General features: G+C 45.5%; 1 protein-coding gene across 1 annotated transcript; it reads left to right on the forward strand.

Annotated features, from left to right (window-relative positions):
* Positions 1 to 3,752: 3,752 nt before the first annotated feature.
* Positions 3,753 to 21,249, forward strand: LOC136841166 (mucin-2-like). Its single transcript, XM_067108207.1, has 17 exons — positions 3,753 to 4,582; positions 5,035 to 5,467; positions 5,641 to 6,297; positions 7,318 to 7,947; positions 8,302 to 8,841; positions 9,108 to 9,256; positions 12,649 to 13,280; positions 14,011 to 14,320; positions 14,611 to 14,731; positions 14,863 to 15,048; positions 15,294 to 15,468; positions 15,591 to 15,716; positions 17,246 to 17,737; positions 18,257 to 19,045; positions 19,272 to 19,956; positions 20,104 to 20,312; positions 20,609 to 21,249. Exons 1-17 carry the CDS (start codon positions 3,753 to 3,755, stop codon positions 21,247 to 21,249), a joined length of 7,605 nt encoding a protein of 2,534 aa, XP_066964308.1.
* The last annotated feature ends 5,416 nt before the right edge of the window (positions 21,250 to 26,665 follow it).

A 26,665-nucleotide genomic window follows, 5' to 3' on the forward strand; every position in this document is an offset into this window, starting at 1 on the left:
GGATGGCAGCGACGATAACCAAAGAGGAAGATTTTTTTCTGCTGCACATAATACACAAGTATGCTTACGTTGCAACCAAAAACCCAAATAGGCTCGGGACTTGAAAAATCAAGTGTTTACTAAAAATTTGTATCCAATCATTCATTATCAAAAATACCAAGATAAATGAGCTAGGAAGTTTGGCTCTTTTGGTTTCATCCTTAGAAAAATTGTGCACTCAACATTTTCACATTTTTAACAATTCATGGAAATCACAACACATGTAGTTTTAGGGATTCCACTTGTTTCCAAGTTCTGTAAAATGTGGACAAACCAAGTTCTCTTTGTTCTACTTGTGTTCCGCGTTTCGACCGATAAAACCACCTAGTAGTATCCAGCACTCAATAAAACTAAGCTTGTGTTACACAGTTTTCCGTGAGGTTTGTGCAATTTCACGAGGTTCGATGACTTACTTCACCATCAGTGAAATCATACCTTACCAGTGTTGGATAATTTATTGAAATATGAAAAACCTTCAATTCTTTAATTTTATAACTCAGATGAACTAAATTGAGGTAACAATTTATTAGGGTGTGGAAGAAAAATTATCTTCAGTAAAGACTTCATTACTTCAGTCTTGCCTAACTGGTTCCCCAGTAACGTAATTATGCAAATCCCCCAAGTTTCTACTGTAGTTTAAAAACAACAGGTTTAATAATTTCCATACGAAAGAAAACCTATTACTTAATACAACGTACCAGTGCGAAAATGCTCTCACCGTCAAGGAGAAAGTTAAATATTCAAAGTGTAAAGAAGGAAAGCAAGTGGAATGTTAGAGCGCTAGGTGTTTTGACATAGGGCATAAGGTTCATGGCAATGGATCTACAATCAGATCCCCTCATGTAAAAATCGCAATACTAATGTTTATGTAAAAGTAGAATAGGTTCATTTTTTTTTTTCACAGGCTCCTCCCAGGTGTAGCCGGTAACTATATATCTTAAAGAACTTTGAGTCATGGGACAATACTTTAAATAGCCTTAAGGGAATGCAGTGTAGCACCCTCCAGGTATTAGAAAAAAAAAAACATTCAATGAAAATTTTAGGCTCCCTAAAATTACTGGGTGGTTCGTTACTGGCCATAACCTATCAAAGCTCTTTTGTTCAAGAGCTCGTTGTGGTTAAACCAAACAGATATTAACATTTAATAACCACTGATGTCTGTATACAGTCCAGAGCAGTTGCCAGATTGACGATTTCATGGCCACATTATTTTAGCTCTGGCCATTTTTTGAACTTGTGGCCATGAAAAATCAGTTTGGCCATTTATGCAAATGTACCCCCGAAATTGCTACAAAAGTACATCTGCAAAACCTTGTACGACACTACTGCAGAAAAAGAACAGGAAAGTGCTGTCACTTTAACAGGTGTCTTTCCCTGCAAGTAAGTTTAAAGTATTTCTGATAACATGTAATCAAATATATAGATGACATTTAATCGAACATATAGGCATAATTTATGCACAGTTAACTGTTGGTATATCAATTCACGCAGTTAATTAAAACAATTCAATCGTTTTATATCTTTGGCCATATTTTTGGCCAAATATTTTTCCAAAGTTACCTTTTCGGCCATATTTTCTTTGAATTTTCGGGATAAGCTGTGGAGTTCATCTGGCAACCCTAGTCCAGCGAAAGATGGCATATTAAGAAGAAATTAGCACAAAGACGCCAAAGAACACCATCAATGCCAAAGTACACCTAAACCTTTTATTACATTAATCACATCTGATACTCCAAACCCAAGGGCGAATAAAAATTCATTTTTTTTTTTACTGGACGGCGATACTTTCCATTAAAGTATACCAGCTATAAATGTTTAAGACAGGAAAACCAGTCCTAAAATTGATATGCAAAGGGATGCAAGTATTTGTCACTATAAAGGGAATAAAAAAATGGTAATTGTATTTACTTCACAAACTCCGTGTTCTCAAAAACTTAAGGGTACACTACTGAACTCCAGTTTATGGTCATCACTGCCATCTAAATTAAACCAAGACACTTACGTAGCTAATTCAGTCATTCATGTGCTATCTGGACAGTATGAATAATGCACTGCGGCTTTCCCAAGGAGATGGCAAAAAAAGAATTATCAACTCCAACTCATCAGTTCCGGTACAATAATCCCAGGATATAAAGTCAAAGTTGTGTAAGCGTAAATTTGATTATGTATTTTCTCCAGTACACAAATCTTTAAAGCAAATCATTCGAAAGTTCCACAAAAGTTACACGGTAATCAGTCTTACCCTCACGTGGGGCAAGAATCTCAAGGGTCATTTTAGATAGAAACTGCAAACTACCACTTGCCGAATTTACCATGTCAAGATATCGGGAACAATACTGACTGGCCCATACAATCAATATTGCGAAGGCTCTGCAGGTTCTCTGTTGGGAATAGTAAAGATGAATTACAGAACTGTTCATATACTTACGATACTTTTTCTCCCCTTAGGTATGGATCTATAGACACCCAATTTTCTCCCTTTAGGTATGGATCTATAGATACCCAACTTACCTATTTGCCTAACAACCAATTGATCATGTCTCAAATCTTAAGTTCATTTTCTGCTGGAAATCAATTAAAATTTTGGATGCAGGGGAATTTTAAAAGTAATGCAACTAGCAATACTCACTGTCAATTACCATTTTAAGCCTTACCTATAAAGCCTTACCAATAAAGTTAAGATGATGTTTATCAAAAAGCAATTAGTTGAAACTGAAGTTCTATAAAAGTTTGCGTACAAAAAAAAAAAAAAAACTCACACCCCACAAGCAGCATTAATGAAAATATGGTATTTCCCATTGCAGGTCCAAAGCTAGTCAAATATCAACATTCCTCCTACGTTAAAGTTGCGTACAGTGTAGTGAAGCTACTTCGGATGAGCTACAGATAGTTATCGTAACGCCAAAGAAACCATGCTATAGTAAAACAATGTAGAAGGCTTAGAAGTCAGCAAATAGGGTACGAAAAAATTCTGAAGTTAGAATTAGTACTGAGAAAAATTGGAAGCCCAATATTAACTAAACTTAATTTTAACATTAACCTACGATCCTTTTAACATTAAACCTGTAATCCAAGGATATAATTTCTTTGCAAAGAAAATACTGCAGATAAAACCAGTTTCATGGAAGCCTTGATAGGAGGAAAGTTCCCTTGATCCCGAGAGAGAGAGAGAGAGAGAGAGAGAGAGAGAGAGAGAGAGAGAGAAACCTAAGAGAAAGAGAAAGAGAGAGCCAAAGATAATCACCCCTCAAACCTGAGACCGTACCCTCAAACCTCAAGTCAGACCTGCCAAAAGACCAAGTCACCCCTCAAATTGTCGCTCAAACCTGCCAAAACACCAAGACCTGTCTACTCAACCCAACTAGTTACTGTCCATTTTGTTCTCACCCTCAAACCTGCCACGTACTCAAGACCAAGTCACCCCTACCCAGACCTAATTTGTCAACCAATCAAATTAAATTGTCACCCAAAGACCTAATTTGTCTATTTGTAACCTGCCAAAGAAATTTCAAACCTGCCCTGTCACCCCTCAAATGCGTCACCCATTTTCAAACCACACCCCTTACCTGCCAGTCATGTAAAGTCACCCCTCAAACACAAGACCCAGTATTTGTCAAACCTGCTACAAGTCACCCCCATGCACCCCTTAAACTTTACATGGAAGTCTCAATCAAAAGCCAAAAGAAAAATCACCCCTCAAACCTGCCAAGCCAATGGCCCCAAGACCAAGTCACCCCTCAAAATATACCAAGTCACCCCTCAAACCTGAAAGAGATTTAGTCACCTGCCCCAAGACTAAGTCACCCCTCAAACCTGCCAAGAAAGACCAAAAGACCAAGTCACCCCTCAAACCCCAAGTCACCCCTCAAGAGACCAAGTCCCCTCAAAAGTCACCCCTCAAACCTGCCAAAGACCAAGTCACCAAACCTGCCAAAACCCACCTCAAACCTGTCCCACAAGTCACAAACCTGTCCCAAGAACAAGTCACCCCTCAAAGTCACCCCTCAAACCTGCCAAAAGACCAAGTCACCCCTCAAACCTGCAAGTCACCCCTCAAACCAAGACCAAGTCACCCCTCAAACCTGTCCCTCAAGACCAAAAAAGTCACCCTCAAAGTCACCCCCTCAAACCTGCCCCAAGACCCAGTCACCCCTCAAACCTGCCCCAAGACCAAGTCACCCCTCAAACCCAAACCTGTCACCCCCAAGACCCAAGTCACCCCTCAAACCTCACCCCCAAACCTGCTAAAAAGACCAAGTCACCCCTCAAACCTGCCCCAAGACCAAGTCACCCCTCAAACCTGCCCAAAGACCAAGTCACCCCTCAAACCTGCCAAAGACCACCTGCCAAAAGAGTCACCCCTCAAACCTGCCAAAGACCAAGTCACCCCTCAAACCTGTCCCAGAAGACCAAGTCACCCCTCAAACCTGTCCCAAAAGACAAGTCACCCCTCAAACCTGCCCAAGACCAAGTCACCCCTCAAACCTGCCAAAGACCAAGTCACCCCTCAAACCTGCCAAAGACCAAGTCCAAAGAGAGTCAAGTCACCCCTCAAACCTGCCAAAACCTAAAAGAAGTCACCCCTCAAACCTGCCCCCAAAGACCAGTCACCCTCAAACCTGCCAAAAGACCAAGTCACCCCTCAAACCTGCCAAAAGACCAAGTCACCCCCTCAAACCTGCCAAAGACCAAGTCACCCCCAAACCAAACCTGCCAAAAGACCAAGTCACCCCTCAAACCTGCCAAAAGACCAAGTCACCCCTCAAACCTGCCAAAAGACCAAGTCACCCCTCAAACCTGCCAAAAGACCAAGTCACCCCTCAAAAACCTGCCCAAAGACCAAGTCACCCTCAAACCAAAAGACCAAGTCACCCCTCAAACCTGCCAAAAGACCAAGTCACCCCTCAAACCTGCCAAAAGACCAAGTCACCCCTCAAACAAAAGACCAAGTCACCCTCAAACCTGCCAAAAGACCTAAAAACCTGCCAAAGTCAGTCCCCTCAAACCTGCCAAAAGACAAGTCACCCTCAAACCTGCCAGAAAAGTCAAGTCACCCTCAAACCTGCCACGAGACCCAGTCACCCCTCAAACCTGCCACGAGACCCAGTCACCCCTCAAACCTGCCACGAGACCCAGTCACCCCTCAAACCTGCCACGAGACCCAGTCACCCCTCAAACCTGCCAAAGACCAAGTCACCCCTCAAACCTGCCAAAAGACCAAGTCACCCCTCAAACCTGCCAAAAGACCAAGTCACCCCTCAAACCTGTCCCAAGAACAACTCACCCCTCAAACCTGTCCCAAGAACAAGTCACCCCTCAAACCTGCCAAAAGACCAAGTCACCCCTCAAACCTGCCAAAAGACCAAGTCACCCCTCAAACCTGCCAAAAGACCAAGTCACCCCTCAAACCTGCCAAAAAAGACCTCAAGTCAGTCACCCCTCAAACCTGCCAAAAGACCAAGTCACCCCTCAAACCTGCCCCAGACCAAGTCACCCCTCAAACCTGCCAAGACCAAGTCACACCTCAAACCTGCCAAAAGACCAAGTCACCCCTCAAACCTGCCAAAAGACCAAGTCACCCCCCCTCAAACCTGCCCTCAGACCAAGACCAAGTCACCCCCTCAAACCTGCCAAAAGACAAGTCACCCCTCAAACCTGACCAAGTCACCCTCAAACCTGCCAAAAGACCAAGTCACCCTCAAACCTGCCAAAAGACCAAGTCACCCCCCTCAAACCTGCCAAAACCAAGACCCCCCACCTGCCAAAAGCCAACCTGGTCACCCCTCAAACCTGCCAAAAGACCAAGTCACCCCTCAAACCTGCCAAAGACCAAGTCACCCACCCCTCACCCCTCAAACCTGCCAAAAAGACCAAGTCAACCTCAAACCTGCCAAAGACCAAGTCACCCTCAAACCTGCCAGAAAGTCACCCCTCAAGTCACAAGTCACCCCTCAAACCTGCAAAAGACCAAGTCACCCTCAAACCTGCCAAAAGACCAAGTCACCCCTCAAACCTGTCCCAAAACAACAAGTCACCCCTCAAACCTCAAACCTGCCAAAAGACCAAGTCAAGACCAAGTCACCCCTCAAACCTGCCCCAAGACCAAGTCACCCCTCAAACCTGCCCAAAGACCAGTCACCCCTCAAACCTGCCAAAAGACCAAGTCACCCCTCAAACCTGCCAAAAGACCAAGTCACCCCTCAAACCTGTCCCAAAAGACCAAGTCAACCCCTCAAACCTGCCAAAAGACCAAGTCAAGTCCCCTCAAACCCAAAAAAGACCAAGTCAACCCCTCAAACCTGCCAAAAGACCAAGTCACCCTCAAACCTGCCAAGTCACCCCTCAAACCTGCCAAAAGACCAAGTCACCCCTCAAACCTGCCAAAACCTGTCCCAAGTCACCCCTCAAACCTGCCAAAGACCAAGTCACCCCTCAAACCTGCCAAAAGACCAAGTCACCCCTCAAACCTGCCAAGAAAAGACCAAGTCAAGTCACCCCTCAAACCTGCCAAAAGACCAAGTCACCCCTCAAACCTGCCAAAAGACCAAGTCACCCCTCCAAAAGACCAAGTCACCCCTCCCCTCAAACCTGCCAAAAGACCAAGTCACCCCCTCAAACCTGCCAAAAGACCAAGTCACCCCTCAAACCTCAAACCTGCCCAAAAGACCAAGTCACCCTCAAACCTGCCAAAAGACCAAGTCACCCCTCAAACCTGCCCAAAGACCAAGTCACCCCTCAAACCTGCCAAAAGACCAAGTCACCCCTCAAAAGACAAGTCACCCTCAAACCTGCCAAAGACCAAGTCACCCCTCCCTCAAACAAACCTGCCAAAAGACCAAGTCACCCCTCAAACCTGCCAAAAGACCAAGTCACCCCTCAAACCTGTCCAAAGAAGTCAACCCCTCAAACCTGCCTAAAAGACCAAGTCACCCCTCAAACCTGCCAAAAGACCAAGTCACCAAACCTGCAAACCAAACCTGCCAAAAGACCAAGTCACCCCCCTCAAACCTGCCAAAAGACCAAGTCACCCCTCAAACCTGCCAAAAGACCAAGTCACCCCTCAAACCTGCCAAAGACCAAGTCACCCTCAAACCTGTCAAAAGACCAAGTCACCCCTCAAACCTGCCAAAAGACCAAGTCACCCTCAAACCTGCCAAAAGACCAAGTCACCCCTCAAACCTGCCAAAAGAAGTCACCCTCAAACCCACCAAGTCACCCCTCAAACCTGCCAAAGAACAAGTCACCCCTCAAACCTGTCACCCTCAAACCTGCCAAAAGACCAAGTCACCCCTCAAACCTGCCCCAAGCCCTCAAACCTGCCAAAGACCAAGTCACCCTCACCTGCCCTCAAACTCAAACCCCAAGAAGTCACTCAAAAGTCACCCTCAAACCTGCAAAGACCAAGTCACCCTCAACCTGCCAAAAGACCTGTCACCCTCAAACCTGCCAAAAGACCAAGTCACCTCAAACTCTAAAAACCTGCCAAAAAAGTCACCCCTCAAACCTGCCAAAAAGACCAAGTCACCCCTCAAACCTGCCAAAGAAGTCACCCTCAAACCTGCCAGGTTCAGTGACCAAAAGACAAGTCACCCCTCAAACCTGCCAAAAGACCAAGTCACCCTTTGTCACCCTCAAACCTGCCAAAAGACCAAGTCACCCTCAAACCTGCCAAAAGAACACCCTCAACCTGCTAAAAGACTAAGTTGTCTCAAGACCAAGTCACCTCAAACCTGTCCCAGAAAAGACCAAGTCACCCTCAAACCTGCCAAAGACCAAGACCAAAGTCACCTGCCCCTCAAACCTGCCAAAAAGAAAGTCACCCCTCAAACCTGTCACAAGTCACCCTCAAACCTGCCAAAAGACCAAGTCACCCCTCAAACCTCAAAGACCAGAGTCACCCTCAAACCTGTCAAAAGACCAAGTCACCCTCAAACCTCCCAAAAGACAAACCTGCCCTAAAAGACCAAGTCACCCCTCAAACCTGCCAAAGACCAAGTCACCCTCAAACCTGCCAAAAGACCAAGTCACCCCCTCAAACCTGTAAAAGACCAAGTCACCCCTTCAAACCTCAAACACCCTCAAACCTGCCAAAAGAAATTCCCCTCAAACCACTAAAGACCAAGTCACCCCTCAAACCTGCCAAAAGACCAAGTCACCCCTCAAACCTGCCAAAAGACCAAGTCACCCCTCAAACCTGCCAAAAGACCAAGTCACCCCTCAAACCTGTCCCAAGAACAACTCACCCCTCAAACCTGTCCCAAGAACAAGTCACCCTCAAACCTGTCACCTCAAACCTGCCAAAGACCAAGTCACCTCAAACCTGCCAAAAGACCAATTCAAACCTGTCTAAAAGACCAAGTCACCCTCAAACCTGCCAAAAGACCAAGTCTCCCCTCAAACCTGAAAAGACCAAGTCATCCCTCAAAAAGACCAAGTCACCCTCAAACCTGCCAAAAGACCAAGTCACCCTCAAACCCAAAGACCAAGTCACCCTCAAACCTGCCAAAAGACCAAGTCACCCCTCAAACCTGTCCTAAGAACAACACCCCTCAAACCTGTCCAAAAGATTCAAGTCACCCCCTCAAACCTCACCCTCAAAAAGACCAAGTCACCTCAAACCTGCCAAAAGACCAAGTCACCCTCAAACCTGCCCAAAAGACCAAGTCACCCTCAAACCTGCTAAAAGACCAAGTCACCCTCAAACCTGCCAAAGAAAAGTCACCCTCAAACCTGCCTAAAAGACTAAGTCACCCCTCAAACCAAACCAAAAGACCAAGTCACCCCTCAAACCTGCCCCAAAGAGTACCCCTCAAAGTCACACCCTCAAACCTGCTAAGAAAAGACCAAGTCACCCTCAAACCTGCCAAAAGACCAAGTCAACTCAAACCTGCCAAAAGACCAAGTCACCCCCTCAAACCTGCCAAAAGACCAAACCCTCAAGACCAAGTCACCCCTCAAACCTGCCAAAAGAACAAGTCACCCCTCAAACCTGTCCAAAAGAACAAGTCACCCCTCAAACCTGCAAAAGACCAAGTCACCCCTCAAACCTAAAAGTCCACCCCTCAAAGAGACAAGTCACCCCTCAAACCAGTCACCCCCTCAAGCCAAAAGACCAAGTCACCCCCTCAAAGCCAAAGACCAAGTCCCCTCAAACAAAAACCAAGTCACCCCTCAAACCTGTCCCTAAGACCAAGTCACCCTCAAACCTGCCAAAAGGGCAAGTCACCCTCCACAACTCACCCCTCAAACCTGCCAAAAGAACAAGTCACCTCAAACCTGCCAAAAGACCAAGTCACCCCTCTAACTCACCCTCAAACCTGCCAAGACCAAGTCACCCTCAAACTCTGCTAAAAGACTCAAAGCCAAAAGACCAAGTCACCCCCTCAAACCTGCCCCAAAAGACAAGTCACCCCTCAAACCTGCCAAAAGACCAAGTCACCCTCAAACCTGCCAAAAGACCAAGTCACCCTCAAACCTGCTAAGAGACTAAGTCACCCCTCAAACCTGTCCAAAAGACCAAGTCACCCCTCAAACCTGCCAAAAGACCAAGTCACCCTCAAACCTGCCAAAAGACCAAGTCACCCCTCAAACCTGTCCAAAAGACAAGTCACCCTCAAACCAAAAGACCAAGTCACCCCTCAAACTCTGCAAAAGACCAAGTCACCCCTCAAACCTCACCCCAAAGACCAAGTCACCCTCAAACCTGCCAAAAGACCAAGTCACCCTCAAACCTGCCACCAAGTCAAAGACCTGCCCTAAGACTGAGTCACCCTCAAACCTGTAAAAAGACCAAGTCACCTCAAACCTGCCAAAAGACCAAGTCACCCCTCAAACCTCAAGACCAAGTCACCCTCAAACCTGCCAAAAGACCAAGTCACCCCCTCAAACCTGTCAAAAGACCTGTCACCCCTCAAACCTGCCAAAAGAACAAGTCACCCCTCAAACCTGTCCTAAGACCAAGTCACCCCTCAAACCTGCCCAAGAGTCACCCCTCAAACCTGCCAAAAGACCAACTCCCCTCAAACCTGCCCCAAGACAGTCACCCCTCAAACTGCCGCTAAAGACCAAGTCACCCTCAAACCTGCAAAAGACCAAGTCACCCTCAAACCTGCCAAAGACCAAGTCACCCTCAAACCTGCCAAAAGACCAAGTCACCTCAAACCTGCCAAAAGACCAAGTCACCCTCAAACCTGCCAAAAGAAATCACCCTCAAACCTGCCTCAAGAAAGTCACTTAAGACTGAGTCAATTTCAAACCTGCCAAAGACCAAGTCACCCTCAAACCTGCCCAAAGACCAAGTCACCCCTCAAACCTGCCAAAAGACCAATCACCAAGACTGAGTCACCCTCAAACCTGCCAAAAGACCAAGTCACCCCTCAAACCTGCCAAAGAACAAGTCACCCTCAAACCTGTCCCAAGAACAAGTCACCAAACCTGCCAAAGACCTACCCTCAAACCTGCCCTAAGTCACCCCTCAAACCTGCCAAAAGACCAAGTCACCCCTCAAACCTGTCCAAAAGACCAAGTCACCCCTCAAACCTGTCCACAAAGTGCCCCAAGACCAAGTCCCCTCAAACTTGCCCCAAGACCAAGTCACCCTCAAACCTGCCAAAAGACCAAGTCACCCTCAAACCTGCCAAAAGACCAAGTCACCCCTCAAACCTGCCAAAAGACCAAGTCCCTCAAACCTGCCAAAAGACCAAGTCACCCTCAAACCTGCCAAAAAGACCAAGTCACCCCTCAAACCTGCCAAAAGACCAAGTCACCCCTCAAACCTGCCAAAAGACTCAAAAAGACCAAGTCAAACCCTCCCTAACAAAGACCAAGTCACCCCTCAAACAAAAGACTAAGTCACCCTCAAACCTGCCAAAAGACCAAGTCACCCCTCAAACCTGCCAAAGACCAAGTCACCCTCAAACCTGCCAAACCTGTCACCCCCTCAAACCTGCCAAAAGACCAAGTCAAGACCAAGTCACCCCCCCCTGCCCCAAGAATAGGTCACCCCTCAAACCTGCCAAAAGACCAAGTCACCCCTCAAACCTGCCAAAAGACAGGTCACCCCTCAAACCTCCCAAAAGACCAATCAAACCTGCCAAAAGACCAAGTCACCCCTCAAACCTGCTAAAAAGACCAAGTCACCCTCAAACCTGCCAAGGTCACCTCAAACCTGCCTGACCAAACCCCTGAAACCTGTCCAGAACAAAAAGAAAGTCACCCCTCAAACCCAAGTCACCCCAAAAGACCAAGTCACCCCTCAAACCTGCCAAAAGTCACCCTCAAACCTGTCCCAAGAGTCACCCTCAAACCTAAGACAAACCCCTCAAACCTGCCCAAAATATAGACCAAGTCAGGTCAAAGAACAAGTCACCCTGAAACCTGTACCTAAAGACCAAGTCACCCTCAAATTCAAACCCTGCCAAGAACAAGTCACCCAACCTGTCACCAAGTGCCAAAAGACCAAGTCACCCCTCAAACCTGCCAAAAGACCAAGTCACCCCTCAAACCTGCCTGACAGAGTCACCCCAAACCTACCAAAAGACTAAGTCACCCTCAAAGACCAAGTCACCCCTCAAACCTGCCAAAAGAAGTCACCCCTCAACCTGCCCAGACCAACTCAAACCTGCCAGACCAGGTCAAACTCAAAGCCAAAGACCAAGTCACCCCTCAAACCTGCCAAAAGACCAAGTCACCCCTCAAACCTGTCCAAAAGACCAAGTCACTTTCAAAACCTGCCAAAAGACCAAGTCACCCCTCAAACCTGTCCAAAGACCAGTCACCCTCAAACCTGCCAAAGACAAGTCACCCCTCAAACCTGCCAAAAGACCAAGTCACCCTCAAACCTGAGACTCACCCCTAAGACAAACCTGCCAAAGACCAATCACCCTCAAACCTGTCACTCCCTCCCCAAGACCAAGTCACCCTCAAACAAAGACTAGTCAAAGCTAAAGACCAAGTCACCTCAACCTGCCAAAAGACCAAGTCACCTCAAACCTGTCCTAAGAAGTCAAGAACAAGTCACCCTCAAACCTGCCCCAAGACCAAGTCACCAAACCTCAAAACCTGAAGTCCCCCAAGACCAAGTCATTACGTCACCTCAAAGCCAAAGACCAAGTCACCCTCAAACCCTCAAACCTGCCAAAAGACCAAGTCACCCCTCAAACCCCAAAAGACCAAGTCACCCCTTGGGAAGTCACCCCTAAACCTGCCAAAAGACCAAGTCACCCTCAAACCTGCCAAAAGACCAAGTCACCCTCAAATTGTCAAACCCAAAAGACGTCCCTCCCAACAATGCCAAAAGACTCACCTCAAACCTGTCCAAAAGAGTCACCCTCAAACCTTTCACCCCTCAAACCTGCCAAAAGACTAAGTCATGCTTAAAGATCTGCCACAAAAAAGACCAAGTCACCCTCAAACCTTTAAGATGAACCTGTCTCCAAGAACACCTCAAACCTACCCTCCCAAGAAGACCAAGTCACCAACCTTATCAAGCCACCCCTCAAACCTGCCCTAAGACCAAGTCACCCTCAAACCTGCCAAAAGACTAAAGACTGGTCACCCCCAAAAGACCCTGCCAAAAGACTAATGTCAATCCTCAAACCCTACCAAAAGACCAAGTCACTCAAACCTGCCAAAGACCAAGCCACCAAACCCAAGTCACCTGCAAACTCAAAAGACCAAGTCACCCCCTGCAAACCTGCCAAAAGAAAGTCAAAAGACCCCTCAAACCTGTCCAAAAGACTCAAGTCACCTCAAACCTACCAAAAGACCAAGTCACACCCTCAAACCTGCCAAAGACAAAGTCACCCCTCAAATCACCCTCAAGGCTAAAAGACCAAGTCACCCTCAAACCTGCCAAAAGACCAAGTCACTCCCCTCAAACCTGCAAGTAAAAGACCAACCACCTCAACCTGCTAAAGACTGCCAAAAAGACCAAGTTTCACCCTCAAAAAAAAAGACCAAGTCACCCCTCAAACCTGTCCAAAAGAACAAGTCACCCCTCAAACCTGCTAAAAGACCAAGTCACCCTCAAACCTCAAAACCTGCCAAAAGACCAAGTCACCCCTCAAACCTGCCAAAAGACCAAGTCACCCCTCAATTCAAACCTGAAAAAGACCAAGTCACCTCAAACCTGCCAAAAACCAAAAGTCACCCTCAAACCTGCCCCCAAAAGACCAAAAGTCACCCTCAAACCTGCCTAAAGACCAAGTCACCTCAAACCAACCTCAAGATAAAAGGTCATTGTGAGGTTCAAAGACCAGGTCACCTCAAAGCTAAAAGACCTGCTAAATGACACCCTCAAACCCACCAAAAGACCAAGACACCCTCGCTCACCCTCAAACGCCAAAGAAACAAAAGACATAGCCAAAAGACAAGTTTAGAGTCACCCTCAAACCTAGACCAAGTCACCCCTCAAAGGTGGCCCCTTTTCCAAAAAAATTTTAAGAAAATTAATTCTAAAAAACCTGTTAGAAGCCCAAATACCCTCAAACTCTGCCATAAAGAAAGCATTAACCTGCTAAAAGCCCTAAAAAGACCGCGCCACCTCAACCTTTAAGTCAAAACCTGTAACAGAATCTAAGATCTGCAATGACCTAGTCACCCCTCAAATCCCGCTAAAAGCAGTCACCTCAAAAAAACCAAGTCACCCTTGAAGCCTAGTCCCAAGAAGAAACCTTGTCACCCTCAACTAAAAGACAAGAGTCACCCCTAAGACTAAGTCACCAAAAGACCAAAAAAAAAAAAAAGAACAATTCTCACCTAAGACTGCCAAAAGACCTCAAACCTGCTAAAAGACCAAGTCACCCTCAAACCCAAAAGAGTCACCTCAAACCTGTCCCAAGAACAAGTCACCCTCAAAGAAGAAACCCTCAACCTGCCCTAAGACCTCAAACCTGCCAAAAGACTGAGTCACCCTCAAACCTGATTAAAGACTGAAGTTTTTTCTAAACCTGTCCAAACCTGGGCTAAAAGACCAAGCCACCTCAAATGAAGTCACCCCTCAAACCTGCCAAAAGACCAAGTCACCCCTCAAACCTGCCCCGAGTCACCCCTCAAACCTGCCAAAAGACCAAGTCACCTTGCCTAAAAAGACCAAGTCATCCCTCAAACCTGTCCCAAGAACAAGTCACCTCAAACCTGCTAAAGACCAAACTCAAGTCACACCCCTCAAACCTGCCAAAAGAAGACCCAACACCTCAAAAGTCCCCAAAGTCACCTCAAACCTGCCCAAGAAGACCCCTAAAAGAAGTCACCCCTCAAACCTGCCAGAAAGACCAAACCTGTAAGACCAGTCACCCTCAAACCTGCCAAAAGACCAAGTCACCCTCAAACCTGCCTAAGACCTCAAGCCCTAAGACTGAGTCACCCTCAAACCTGCCTAAGACCAAGTCACCCTCAAACCTGCTAAAAGACCAAGTCATCCTCAAACCTAAAAAAAGACCAAGTCACCTCAAACCTGCCAAAGACCAAGTCACCCTCAAACCTGCCAAAGAAAGACCTCAAGTCACCCTCATGCTAAGAGACTCAAGTCAAACCTGTCAAAGACCCTCAAAAGAAATCCTTCTACCAAAGAACAGTCACCCCCTCAAACTCTGCCAAAAGACACCCTCAAACCTGCCAAAGACCACAGGTCACCCTCAAACCTGCCAAAAAGACTCAGACCGAGTCACCCTCAAACCCTGCCAAAGACCAAGTCAGTCACCTCAACCTCAAACTCAAACCTAAAAGACCAAGTCACCCCTTAAACCTGTCCAAAAGACCAAGTCACCCTCAAAACACAAACCTCTCAAACCTGCCAAAAGACCAAGTCACCCCTGCCAAAAGACCAAGTCATCCTCAAACCTGTCCCCAAGAACAAGTCACCCTCAAACCTGTCAAAAGACCCTGTCCCAAGACCAAGTCACCCTCAAACCTGCCAAAAGACCATTCAAACCTGCCAAAAGACCAGGTCACCCTCAACCTGCTAAAAGACCAAGTCCTAAGACCAAGTCACCCTCAAACCTGCCAAAAGTAAGTCACCCTCAAACCTAAAAAAAAAAAGACCAAGTCACCCTCAAACCTGCCAAAAGACCAAGTCACCCCTCAAACCTGCAAAAGACCAAGACCAAAAGACCAAGTCACCCCTAAACCTGTCCCCTCACCCTCAACCTGTCCTAAAAGAACAAGACCAAAAGAGTCACCCTCAAACCTGCCCTAAGACCAAGTCACCCTCAACCTGTCCTAAGAACAACTCACCCCTCAAACCTGTCCCAAAGAACAAGTCACCCTCAAACGCCCCTAAGACCACAGTCACCTCAAACCTGCCTAAAAAGACCAAGTCACCCTCAAAGACTGTCACCAACCTCAAAAAAGACCAGGTCACCCTCAAACCTGCCAAAAGACCAAGTCACCCTCAAACCTCAAGTCACCCATCAAACCCACAAAGACCAAGTCACTCCCTCAAACCTGCCAAAAGACTAAACTAAAAGACTAAGAACAAGTCACCCCAAACTCTAAAAGATCACCCTCAAACCTGTCCTAAGAACAACTCTCACCCTCAAACCTGTCCTAAGAACAAGTCACCAAAGCTCTCAAGACACCCTCAAACCTGCCTAAAGACCAAGTCACCCTCAAACCTGTCACCCTCAAACCTGCCAAAAGACCCAAGTCACCCTCAAACCTAACAAACCCTCAAACCTGCAAAAGACCAAGTCACCCTTCACCCTCAAACCTGTCCTAAGAACAAGTCACCCCTCAAACCTGCCAAAAGTCTTCTAAGACCACACCCTCAAACCTGCCAAAAGACCAAGTCATCCCTCAAACCTGCCAAAGACCAAGTCACCCTCAAACCTGCCAAAAGACCTCACTTCAAACCTGCTAAAAAAAACCACCCTCAAACCTGCCAAAACTGAGTCACCCTCTACATAACAAGTCACCCCTCAAACCCCTGACCTCAAAAACAAAAGACCAAGTCCCCCTCAAACCTGCCAAAAGACCAAACCCTCAAACTGGGTCCAAAGAACTGTCACCCTCAAACCTGTCCTAAGAACAAGTCACCCTCAAACCAAGTCACCCTCAAACCTGCCACCCAAAGACCTAAGTCACCTCAAACCTGCCAAAAGAAAGACCAAGTCACCCCTCAAACCAAAAGAGCCTAAGTCACCCTCAAAAAGACCAAGTCACCCTCAAACCTACCAAAAGACCAAGTCACCCTCAAACCTCAACCCGAAAAGACCAGTCACCCTCAAACCTGCCAAAAGACCAGTCACCCCTCAAACCTGCTAAAAGAAACCCTCAAACCTGCCAAAAGACCAAGTCACCCTCAAACCTGTCCCCACCCCTCAGACCTGTCCTAAGAACAAGTCACCCCTCAAACATGCCAAAAGACCAAGTCACAAACCTGCTAAAAAGACCAAGTCACCCTCCTGCTAAAAGACCAAGTCACCCAACCTGCCCAAGACCAAGTCACCCTCAAACCTGCCAAAAGACCAAGTCACCCTCAAACCTACCACCTCAAACCTGAAAAGACCAAGTCACCCCCAAACCTGCTAAAAGACCAAGTCACCCTCAACCTGCCAAAAGACCAAGTCACCCTCAAACCTGCCAAAAGACCAAGTCACCCTCAAACCTGTCCTAAGAACAACTTCACCTCAAACCAGTCCTAAGAACAAGTCACCTCAAACCTGCCAAAGACCCACCCCCTCAAACCTGCCAAAAGACCAAGTCATCCTCAACCTGCCAAAGACCAAGTCACCTCAAACCTGTCCCAAGAACAACTCAACCTCAAACCTGCTAAAGACCAAGTCACCCCTCAAACCTGCTAAAAGACCAAGTCACCCTCAAACCTGCCAAAAGACCAAGCCCTCACCCTCAAACCTGCTAAAAAGACCAAGTCACCCTCAAAACCAAAGACCTGTCACCCTCAAACCCCTAAAAGACCAAGTCATCAAGTCACCCCTCAAACCTCAACTCACCCTCAAACCTGTCCAAAAGACTAAGTCACTCCCTCAACCAAGACCAAGTCACCCTCAAACCTGCCAAAAGACCAAGTCACCCTCAAACCTGCCAAAGAACAAGTCACCCTCAAACCTGTCCCATCCCAAGAACAAGTCACCCTGAAACAAAAGACCAAGTCACCCTCTCAGTCCCCCTCAAACCTAAGTCACCCCTCAAAAAGAACAAGTCACCCTCAAACACCCTCAAAGTCAACCCTCAAACCTGCCAACAGACCAAGTCAACCCTCAAACCTGCCAACAGACCAAGTCAACCCTCAAACCTGCCAACAGACCAAGTCAACCCTCAAACCTGCCAACAGACCAAGTCAACCCTCAAACCTGCCAACAGACCAAGTCAACCCTCAAACTCTGCCAAAAGACCAAGTCACCCTCAAAGCCCCAAGACCAAGTCACCCTCAAACCTGCCAAAAAGACCAAGTCACCCTCAAACCTACCAAAAGACCAAGTCACCCTCAAACCTGCAAAAGACTGTCACCCTCAAACCTGCCCTAAGACCAAGTCACCCTCAAACCTGCCAAAAGACCAAGTCACCCTCAAACCTGTCCCAAAAGACCTGCTCAAACCTGTCCTAAGAACAACTCACCCTGAAAGTCCCAAGAACAAGTCACCCTCAAACCTGCCAAAAGCCCAAGTCACCCTCAAACCTGCCAAAAGACCAGGTCACCCTCAAACCTGTCCCAAAAGACCAAAGTCAACCCCTCAACGTGCCAAAAGACCAAGTCACCCCCTCAAACTCCGCTAAAACCAAGTCACCTCAAACCTGCCAAAAGACCAAGTCACCCTCAAAACCTACAAAAAGACCAAGTCAGCCTACCAAAAGACCAAGTCACCCTCAAACCTGCCTAAAAGACCAAGTCACCCTCAAAAGTCACCCCTCAAAACCCTGCTAAAAAGACCAAGTCACCCTCAAACCCCAAGACCAAAGACCAAAAGACCTGTCACCCCTCAAACCTGTCCCAAGCTCAACCTGTCCCAAGACAGTCACCCCTCAACCTGCTAAAAGACCAAGTCACCCTCAACCTGCCAAAAGACCAAGTCACCCTCAAAACCTGCCAAAAGACTAAGTCACCCTCAAACCTACCAAAAGGTCAAGTCACCCTCAAACCTGCCCTAAGACCAAGTCACCCTCAAACCTGCCAAAGACCAAGTCACCCTCAAAACAAAAGACCAAGTCACACCTGAAACCTGCCAAAAGACCAAGTCACCCTCAAACCTGTCCTAAGAACAAGTCACTCAAACCTGTCCTAAGAACAACCTCAAACCTGTCCAAAAGAACAAGTCACCCCTCAAACGTGCCCAAAGACCCTCAAACCTTACACCCCTCAAAAAACAAGTCCATTTCTCACCAAAAGACCAAACTGTCCTAAGCAAAAGACCAAGTCACCCTCAAACCTGCCAAAAGACCAAGACCTGCCAAAGACCAAGTCACCCCCTCAAAAGACCTGTCCTCAAAGAACAAAAACCAAGTCACAAACCTGTCCAAAAGACAGTCACCCTCAAACCTGCCAAAAGACCAAGTCACCCTCAAACCTGCCAAAAGAAAGACCAAAAGTCACCCTCAACCTGCCAAAAGACCAAGCCACCCTCAAACAAAAGACCAAGTCACCTCAAACCTGTCCCAAGAACACTGTCACCCCTCAAACCTACCAAAAGAACAAGGCGATCAATTTCACCCTCAAACCTGCCAAAAGACCAAGTCACCCTCAAACCTGCCAAAAGACCAAGTCACCCCTCAAACCTGCCAAAAGACCAAGTCACCCTCAAACCTAAAAGACCAAGTCACCCTCAAACCTGCCCAAAGACTAAGTCACCCTCAAACCCGCTAAAAGACCAAGTCACCCTCAAACCTGCCCCAGACCGCCAAAAGCACCCTCAAACCTGCCAAAAGACCAAGTCACCCTCCTCCCAACAAACCAACACCTCAAACCTGCCAAAAGACCAAGTCACCTCAAACCTGTCCCAAGAACAGTCACCTCAAGACAAGTCACCCTCAAACCTGTCCAAAAGAACAAGTCCCTCAAACCTGCTAAAAGACAAGTCACCCTCAAACCTGTCCTAAGAACAACTCACCCCTCAAACCTGTCCCAAGACCAAGTCACCCTCAAACCTAAAAGACCAAGTCACCCTCAACAACAAAAGACCAAGTCACCCTCAAACCTCCAAAAGACCAAGTCACCCCTCAAAGCTAAAAGACCAAGTCACCCTCAAACCTCAAACCAAGTCTCAAACTGCCAAAAGACCAAGTCACCCTCAAACCTGCCAAAAGACCTCACCCTCAAGACCAAGTCACCCCTCTAAAAAACCCTCAAAAAGACCAAGTCACCCTCAAACCCCAAAAGACCAAGTCACCCTTAAAAGGTCACCCCTCAAACTGCGAAAAGAGTCACCCTCGTAAGACCAAGTCACCCCTCAAACCTGCCAAAGACCAAGTCACCCTCAAACCCCTCACCCTCAAACCTGTCCTAAGAACAAGTCACTGTCACCCCTCAAACCTGCCCAAAAGTAAGTCACCCCCCTCAAACCTGCCAAAAGACCAAGTTCACCCCTCAAACCTGTCCCAAGAACAAGACCAAACGTGTCACACCCTCAAACCTGCCAAAAGACCAAGTCACCCTCAAACCTGCCAAAAGACCAATCACCCTCAAACCTGCCAAAAGACCAAGTCACCCCTCAAAAAGACCAAGTCACCCTCAAACCTGCCAAAAGACCAAGTCACCCTCAAACCTGTCCTAAGAACAAGTCACCCTCAAACCTGTCCTAAGAACAAGTCACCCCCTCAAACCTGTCACACCCTCAAACCTGCCCAAAAGACCAAGTCACCCTCAAACCTGCCAAAAGACCCAAGTCACCCTCAAACCTGCCCCAAGACTTCTACCAAAGACCTCACCCTCAAACCTGCCAAAAGACCAAGTCACTCAAACCTGTGAAAAGACCAAGTCACCCTCAAACCCTAAAAGACAGTCACCCCTCAAACCTGCCAAAAGACCAAGTCAAAAGACAAGTCCCTCAAACCTGTCCAAAGACCAAGTCACCCCTCAAACCTGTCCCAAGACCCCTCAACTGCCAAAAGACCAAGTCACCAAGACCTCAAAAGACCAAGTCACCCTCAACCTGCCAAAAGACCAAGTCACCCTCAAAGTCAAAGACAAGTCACCCTCAAACCTGCCAAAAGACCAAGTCACCCCTCAAACCAAAAGACCAAGTCCCCCTCAAACCAAAGACCAAGTCACCCCTCAAAACCAAAAGACCAAGTCACCCCTCAAACCTGCCAAAGACCAAGTCACCCCTCAAACCTGCCCCAAGTCACCCTCAAACCTGCCCCAAGACCAAGTCACCCCTCAAACCTGCCAAAAGACCAAGTCACCCTCAAACCTGCCAAAAGACTAAGTCAACCCCTCAAAACCTGTCACCCTCAAACCCAAGCCAAAAGACCAAGTCACCCCTCAAACCTGCCAAAAGACCAAGTCACCCCTCAAACCTGCCAAAAGACCAAGTCACCCCTCAAACCTGCCAAAAGACCAAGTCACCCCTCAAACCTGCCAAAAGACCAAGTCACCCCTCAAACCTGCCAAAAGACCAAGTCACCCTCCTGCCCAAACCTGTCACCCCTCAAACCTGTCAAAAGACCAAGTCACCCCTCAAACCTGCCAAAGACCAAGTCACCCCTCAAACCTGCCAAAAGACCAAGTCACCCCTCAAACCTGCTAAAAGACCAAGTCACCCCTCAAACCTGTCCAAAAGAACAAGTCACCCTCAAACCTGCCAAAAGACCAAGTCACCCCTCAAACCTGCCAAAGACCAAGTCACCCTCAAACCTGCCAAAAGTAAAAGAAGTCACCCTCAAACCTTTAAGTCACCCTCAAACCTGCCAAAAGACCAAGTCACCTCAAACCTCAAGACCAAGTGCCTGCCAAAGACCAAGTCACCCTCAAACCTGCTAAAAGACCAAGTCACCCTCAAACCTGCCAAAAGACCAAGTCACCCCAAACCTCAAAAAACCTGTCACCCTCAAACCCCAAAGACCAAGTCACCCCTCAAACCTGCCAAAAGACAAAGTCACCCCTCAAACCTGCCAAAAGACCAAGTCACCCCCTCAAACCTGCCCAAGTCACCCCTCAAACCTCAAAAGAACCTGCCAAAAGACCAAGTCACCCCTCAAACCTGCCAAAAGACCAAGTCACCAAGTCACCCCTCAAACCTCACCCCAAAGTCCTAAAGACCAAGTCACCCCTCAAACCTCCTAAGAACAAGTCACTACCCTCAAACCCAAGACCAAGTCACCCAAACCTGCCAACAGACCAAGTCAACCCTCAAACCTGCCAAAGACCAAGTCAACCCTCAAACCTGCCAAAGACCAAGTCAACCCTCAAACCTGCCCCAAAAAGTGCCCTCAAACCTGTCCAAAGACCAAGTCACCCCTCAAACCAAAAAGACCAAGTCACCCTCAAACCTGCCAAAGACCAAGTCACCCCTCAAACCTGCCAAAAGACCAAGTCACCCCTCAAACCTGCCAAAAGACCAAGTCACCCCTCAAACCTGCCCCAAGACCAAGTCACCCCTCAAACCTGCCAAAAGACCAAGTCACCCCTCAAACCTGCCCCAAGACCAAGTCACCCCTCAAACCTGCCAAAAGACCAAGTCACCCCTCAAACCTGCCAAAAGACCAAGTCACCCCTCAAACCTGTCCCAAGAACAAGTCACCCCTCAAACCTGCCAAAAGACCAAGTCACCCCTCAAACCTGCCCCAAGACCAAGTCACCCCTCAAACCTGCCAAAAGACCAAGTCACCCCTCAAACCTGCCAAAAGACCAAGTCACCCCTCAAACCTGCCAAAAGACCAAGTCACCCCTCAAAAGAACAAGTCACCCCTCAAACCTGCCAAAAGACCAAGTCACCCCTCAAACCTGCCAAAAGACCAAAGTCACCCCCTCAAACCTGCCAAAAGACCAAAGTCACCCTCAAACCTGCCAAAGACCAAGTCACCCCTCAAACCTGCCAAAGACCAGTCACCCCCTCAAACCTGCCAGCAAAAAGTCACCCCCAAACCTGCCCCAAAGTCACCCTCAAACCTCACCCTCAAGTCACCCCTCAAACCTGCCAAAAGACCAAGTCACCCCTCAAACCTGCCAAAAGACCAAGTCACCCCTCAAACCTGCCAAAAAGAAAGTCACCCCTCAAACCTGCTAAAAGACTAAGTCACCCCTCAAAGCCAAAAAAGACCAAGTCACCCTCAAACCTGCCAAAAGACTAAGTCAACCCTCAAACCTGCCAAAAGACTAAGTCAACCCTCAAACCTGCCAAAAGACTAAGTCAACCCTCAAACCTGCCAAAAGACTAAGTCAACCCTCAAACCTGCCAAAAGACTAAGTCAACCCTCAAACCTGCCACGAGACCCAGTCACCCCTCAAACCTGCCACGAGACCCAGTCACCCCTCAAACCTGCCCAAAAGACCAAAGTCACCCCCTCAAACCTGCCAAAGACCAAGTCACCCTCAAACCTGCCAAAAGACCAAGTCACCCTCAAACCTGTCCCAAAACCTGCCTCAAACCTGTCCCAAGAACAAGTCACCCCTCAAACTAAAAGACCACAAGTCACCCCTCAAAACCTAAACCTGCCAAAAGACCAAGTCACCCTCAAACCTGCCAAAGACCAAGTCACCCCTCAAACCTGCCAAAAGACCAAGTCACCCCTCAAACCTGCCAAAAGACCAAGTCACCCCTCAAACCTGCCAAAAGACCAAGTCACCCCTCAAACCTGCCAAAAGACCAAGTCACCCCTCAAACCTGCCAAAAGACTAAGTCACCCCTCAAACCTGCCAAAGACTAAGTCACCCTCAAACCTCAAAAGACCAAGTCACCCTAATAAAAGGCTGAAACCGGATTTTCCCAAAAGACCAAGGCCTGACAGTCACCCTCAAACCTGCCAAAGAGTCATTTAAGTCACCCTCAAACCTGCCAAAAGGGCCACCCTTGCCAAAAGACCAAGTCACCCTCAAACCTGCTAAAGACAGCACCTCAAACCCCGAATAAAAGGTCATCCCTGTCCTAAGAACCTCACTTTCATTTTTAAGCCAAAAGACCAATTAAATCTAAAATATTTATCTAATAAATATAAGTTAAAGCTACCTCATTTTTAAATTGCAAAAGAAAACCACAGAAACACAAACTCTGAATATTTTAGATAAGGAAAACTATCCAACTTAAGAACTTTATCAAAAAAAAAAAAAAAAAAAAAAAAAAAATTGCCCCAAGGGATTCTAAAATCTATTCCAGTTACTTTAACTTTTAAAGCTAAACAAAACAGATTAAAAGCAGTCCAGATGTCAAAAGACCAATGAAATTTAAGGTTCTTCTTCTAAAGAATGCATTTACTCCAATTCCCATGCAGGATTCGAAGGTATATGCCAGCTTCTTTAAAAGAAAGCATTTACTCCAACTCCCATGCAGGATTCGAAGAGCGTGTACTAGAAGATTCAAGCACTCACCTGGAATTAGGTCACTCGTTAGATTGCAGCAAATCCATTCTGCTCAGTAAACTCAGTAACCATTAACACTACTTTAATGTTAACATTTAATAACTTTCTAGCTTAATAAATCTGGTAGCAATCATGAATAATTTTCAAATATAAACTAAGCAATACTAACATTGTGATTACACGCATTCCCAATTAAATGTGGGCAAAATCTTTACACCTACTAAAACCAACTAAAATCTACATAACACTGAGAAAAAACAGGCCCTATAATGGCACTGCATACTTATTTCACTCAAATTGTCAAAATATGAAAATGATAAAAATGGACTAATGTATCCATTACATGACCAACATTCGATGTCGTTTAGGAAAACGGTAAATCGTCAACAAACAATTCTTTACACAAAACTGCCTGCTGAATCTTAACACCGACATAAGCAAAACCCCTCAAACAAAACTAAAAGAACACAAGAAACAGTAACTAATACTACCTGCAAGTCTAAAGTACGAATGCGCCTTCGAGAATCCTGTTACAAAAGCAACAACAAAAATTATCCTCAGCTTCCAGAAGTTCCAGTAAAAGCGAGCCCGTACAACTTCTAGACGAATGGCAAGCGCCACGCAAGTCCCGGTATACTGTCTGAAGCACTTTCCCGTGGCGAAGTCCAAGTTTGCCTACCACAGTCTATCCACGGACTCTGGAGAGCGCGTCAAATGGAAAACTGCTTATTCCCAATAGGGTGGCTCGGTCTAGTTTCCAAACGTCTTCCTCATTTTCAAGCTTCTCTTTCTGCACGTTTCTTCTTCATTGATAATTGTTTAATTACATCATTTTTACTGCGCGGAATATTGGCTGCATACATTTGTTCAGTAGTTTGAATGGCACGTAATGTTACGTTGGTTTCCCAAAAAAAAAAAAAAAGTATAAATAAATGGCAAGTGGGACCATTAGCTCCAAAGTACATGGACGATTTCCCTGTCTTTTACAGAAATTTTCGCACGCAGAAGCAGCAGAAAAGGACTCCATAGTCATACTTGATCGACTGTAAAAGGTTATAAGACACGAATGAACCAAGAGAGTATCGATGTCCCTTCCAGCCATGGTATAAAAAAAATGTCCCTAGACAAAGATTACTGACGAAATGTCCTACATATTTTGGTATCTTCAGACTGCAACACACAAAACAGTGTTTTACTTTTTTAGTTTTAAGCATCAATTACAGACCAACGATTTACGCACTTTCCATTCGGCTATCTTTTCAATTTTACAAGACCCAATATGTGTATCGAGCAATATTTTAAAAGCATCTTTGTTAAATTAAAGAGTCCAGAAGAGCTCGCATTGCAGATGAATCTTTTTCTGTCCACTTCGCCTTGAATGCAGAACGCATATGCATTTTGCCAATTTAATTTTAAATAAATACAACAAAGTAACCATGGTGTGTTCTTTACTACTAAAGTTGAATTAAAGCTATAATTGATTACAATATTGCACTTTATTCACTGGGGTTTAAATATAGATCCAGTGCAACTATTATACGACACTGAAATCCTTACGTTCTGGAAAATCCACAAATCCCTCGATTTTTTTTATTCTATTTCGTTGCTTTTTTAAATAATGTAAATAATAAATACTAAATCTTAACGACTTCTTGCTATGAGGGCTGTCTGTGGCTCTGAGGTGTGTGCAGCTGTGGATTGATTTAAATTGAATTTATGGTCCAAGGAAGACAGTCAACAAGTTGTTGTTTATTGCAAGTGTTTGTTCAGAGTAAAACTTCAAGGAATTACGACGTTAACGCTGCTCGGCCATCAAACTGCAGCCATTAAATTGTAGTGATAAACAACAGTCAAACATTCCAGATATTGGTTTTGAAGGAGAGTTACCCCTCCTTTGTCCTTTCACGATGCTCATGTTAAAAGCCGAATTATATATATATATATATATATATATATATATATATATATATATATATATATATATATATATATATATATATATATATATATATATATATATATATATATATATATATATATATATATATGTATATATATCAGTTCACTTAATTGAGCGAGCATATCCATTGTACATACATACACTAGCGGATCCAGAAAAATTTCATTGGGGCCGCACCAATTTTCATATTATGCATACATACATACATAATATATATATATATATATATATATATATATATATATATATATATATATATATATATATATATATATATATATATATATATAATTTCTGTAATAGATTTTTTGTATTTTTTCCAAGTTTTATATTTCTCATTTATATATTATTATCTAAATCTTCAATATTATTATGCCGTCATTATTTTTCACGGGGGACACGTGCCCGGGTACTCCCCCCGCCAACCCTGGATCAGCCTGTATAACCTTATGTAAAACAAATTTTGCTGACGTATCATGTTCCACATTCAGCAACAAAAAACTAACACAAATATAAGTGTCAAACGTCATTTTGCTAATCAATAAATAGTGTATAGATTTACTACCACAATTTCCAGTAGCTGTCAATAGACGGCCTCAGTGCTGATCTTTTTTTAAGAATGAATAGAAAGTTCTATACGAGGGTTGACATGATCGACGGCATAGTCGCTGAAGGTTATACTTGGTGAACTGGCCTGAGCAATATTATAGTACTGGCATGTCATTCGCAAGGCTGTCCCTTATTTGTAATGCTAACAACCTAAGATGCCATGGAGTTACTGACATATTTTCTTCAAGGGTAACTTACATTTGTCGCAATCTTATCAATATTACAAATGGGAATCCTGATTATCACTTTAGTCTTTTAATCATTGTAAAAGAGATAAAAAGCTTTGCTATTTTTTATATTATTTGTCCATAAGAGAGAGAGAGGTATGTTGACGTAAACGTCAGTAATGGTAACTGGGGAAATTTAACCAGCAGAAGGTGTTTTAAACTTCCACAAAGACAATATGGTCACGATAATAAACACGGCTGAGTCAGATATATATATATATATATATATATATATATATATATATATATATATATATATATATATATATATATATATATATATATATATATATATATATATATATATATATATATATATATATATATATATATATATATATATATATATATATATATATA

The sequence above is a fragment of the Macrobrachium rosenbergii genome, chromosome 8, assembly GCF_040412425.1.
Source record: "Macrobrachium rosenbergii isolate ZJJX-2024 chromosome 8, ASM4041242v1, whole genome shotgun sequence".
NCBI classification, from domain to species: domain Eukaryota; kingdom Metazoa; phylum Arthropoda; class Malacostraca; order Decapoda; family Palaemonidae; genus Macrobrachium; species Macrobrachium rosenbergii.

Coding starts and splice junctions, on each gene's coding strand:
- LOC136841166 (XM_067108207.1), top strand. CDS start 3,753: ATGGCCCCAAGACCAAGTCACCCCTCAAAATATACCAAGTCACCCCTC. Junction 8,842..9,107: donor CCTCAAACCTGCCCCAAAGA/GTACCCCTCAAA, acceptor CACCCCTCAAAG/AGACAAGTCACCCCTCAAAC. Junction 15,049..15,293: donor CACCCTCAAACCTGCCAAAA/GTAAGTCACCCT, acceptor CCTGTCCCAAAG/AACAAGTCACCCTCAAACGC.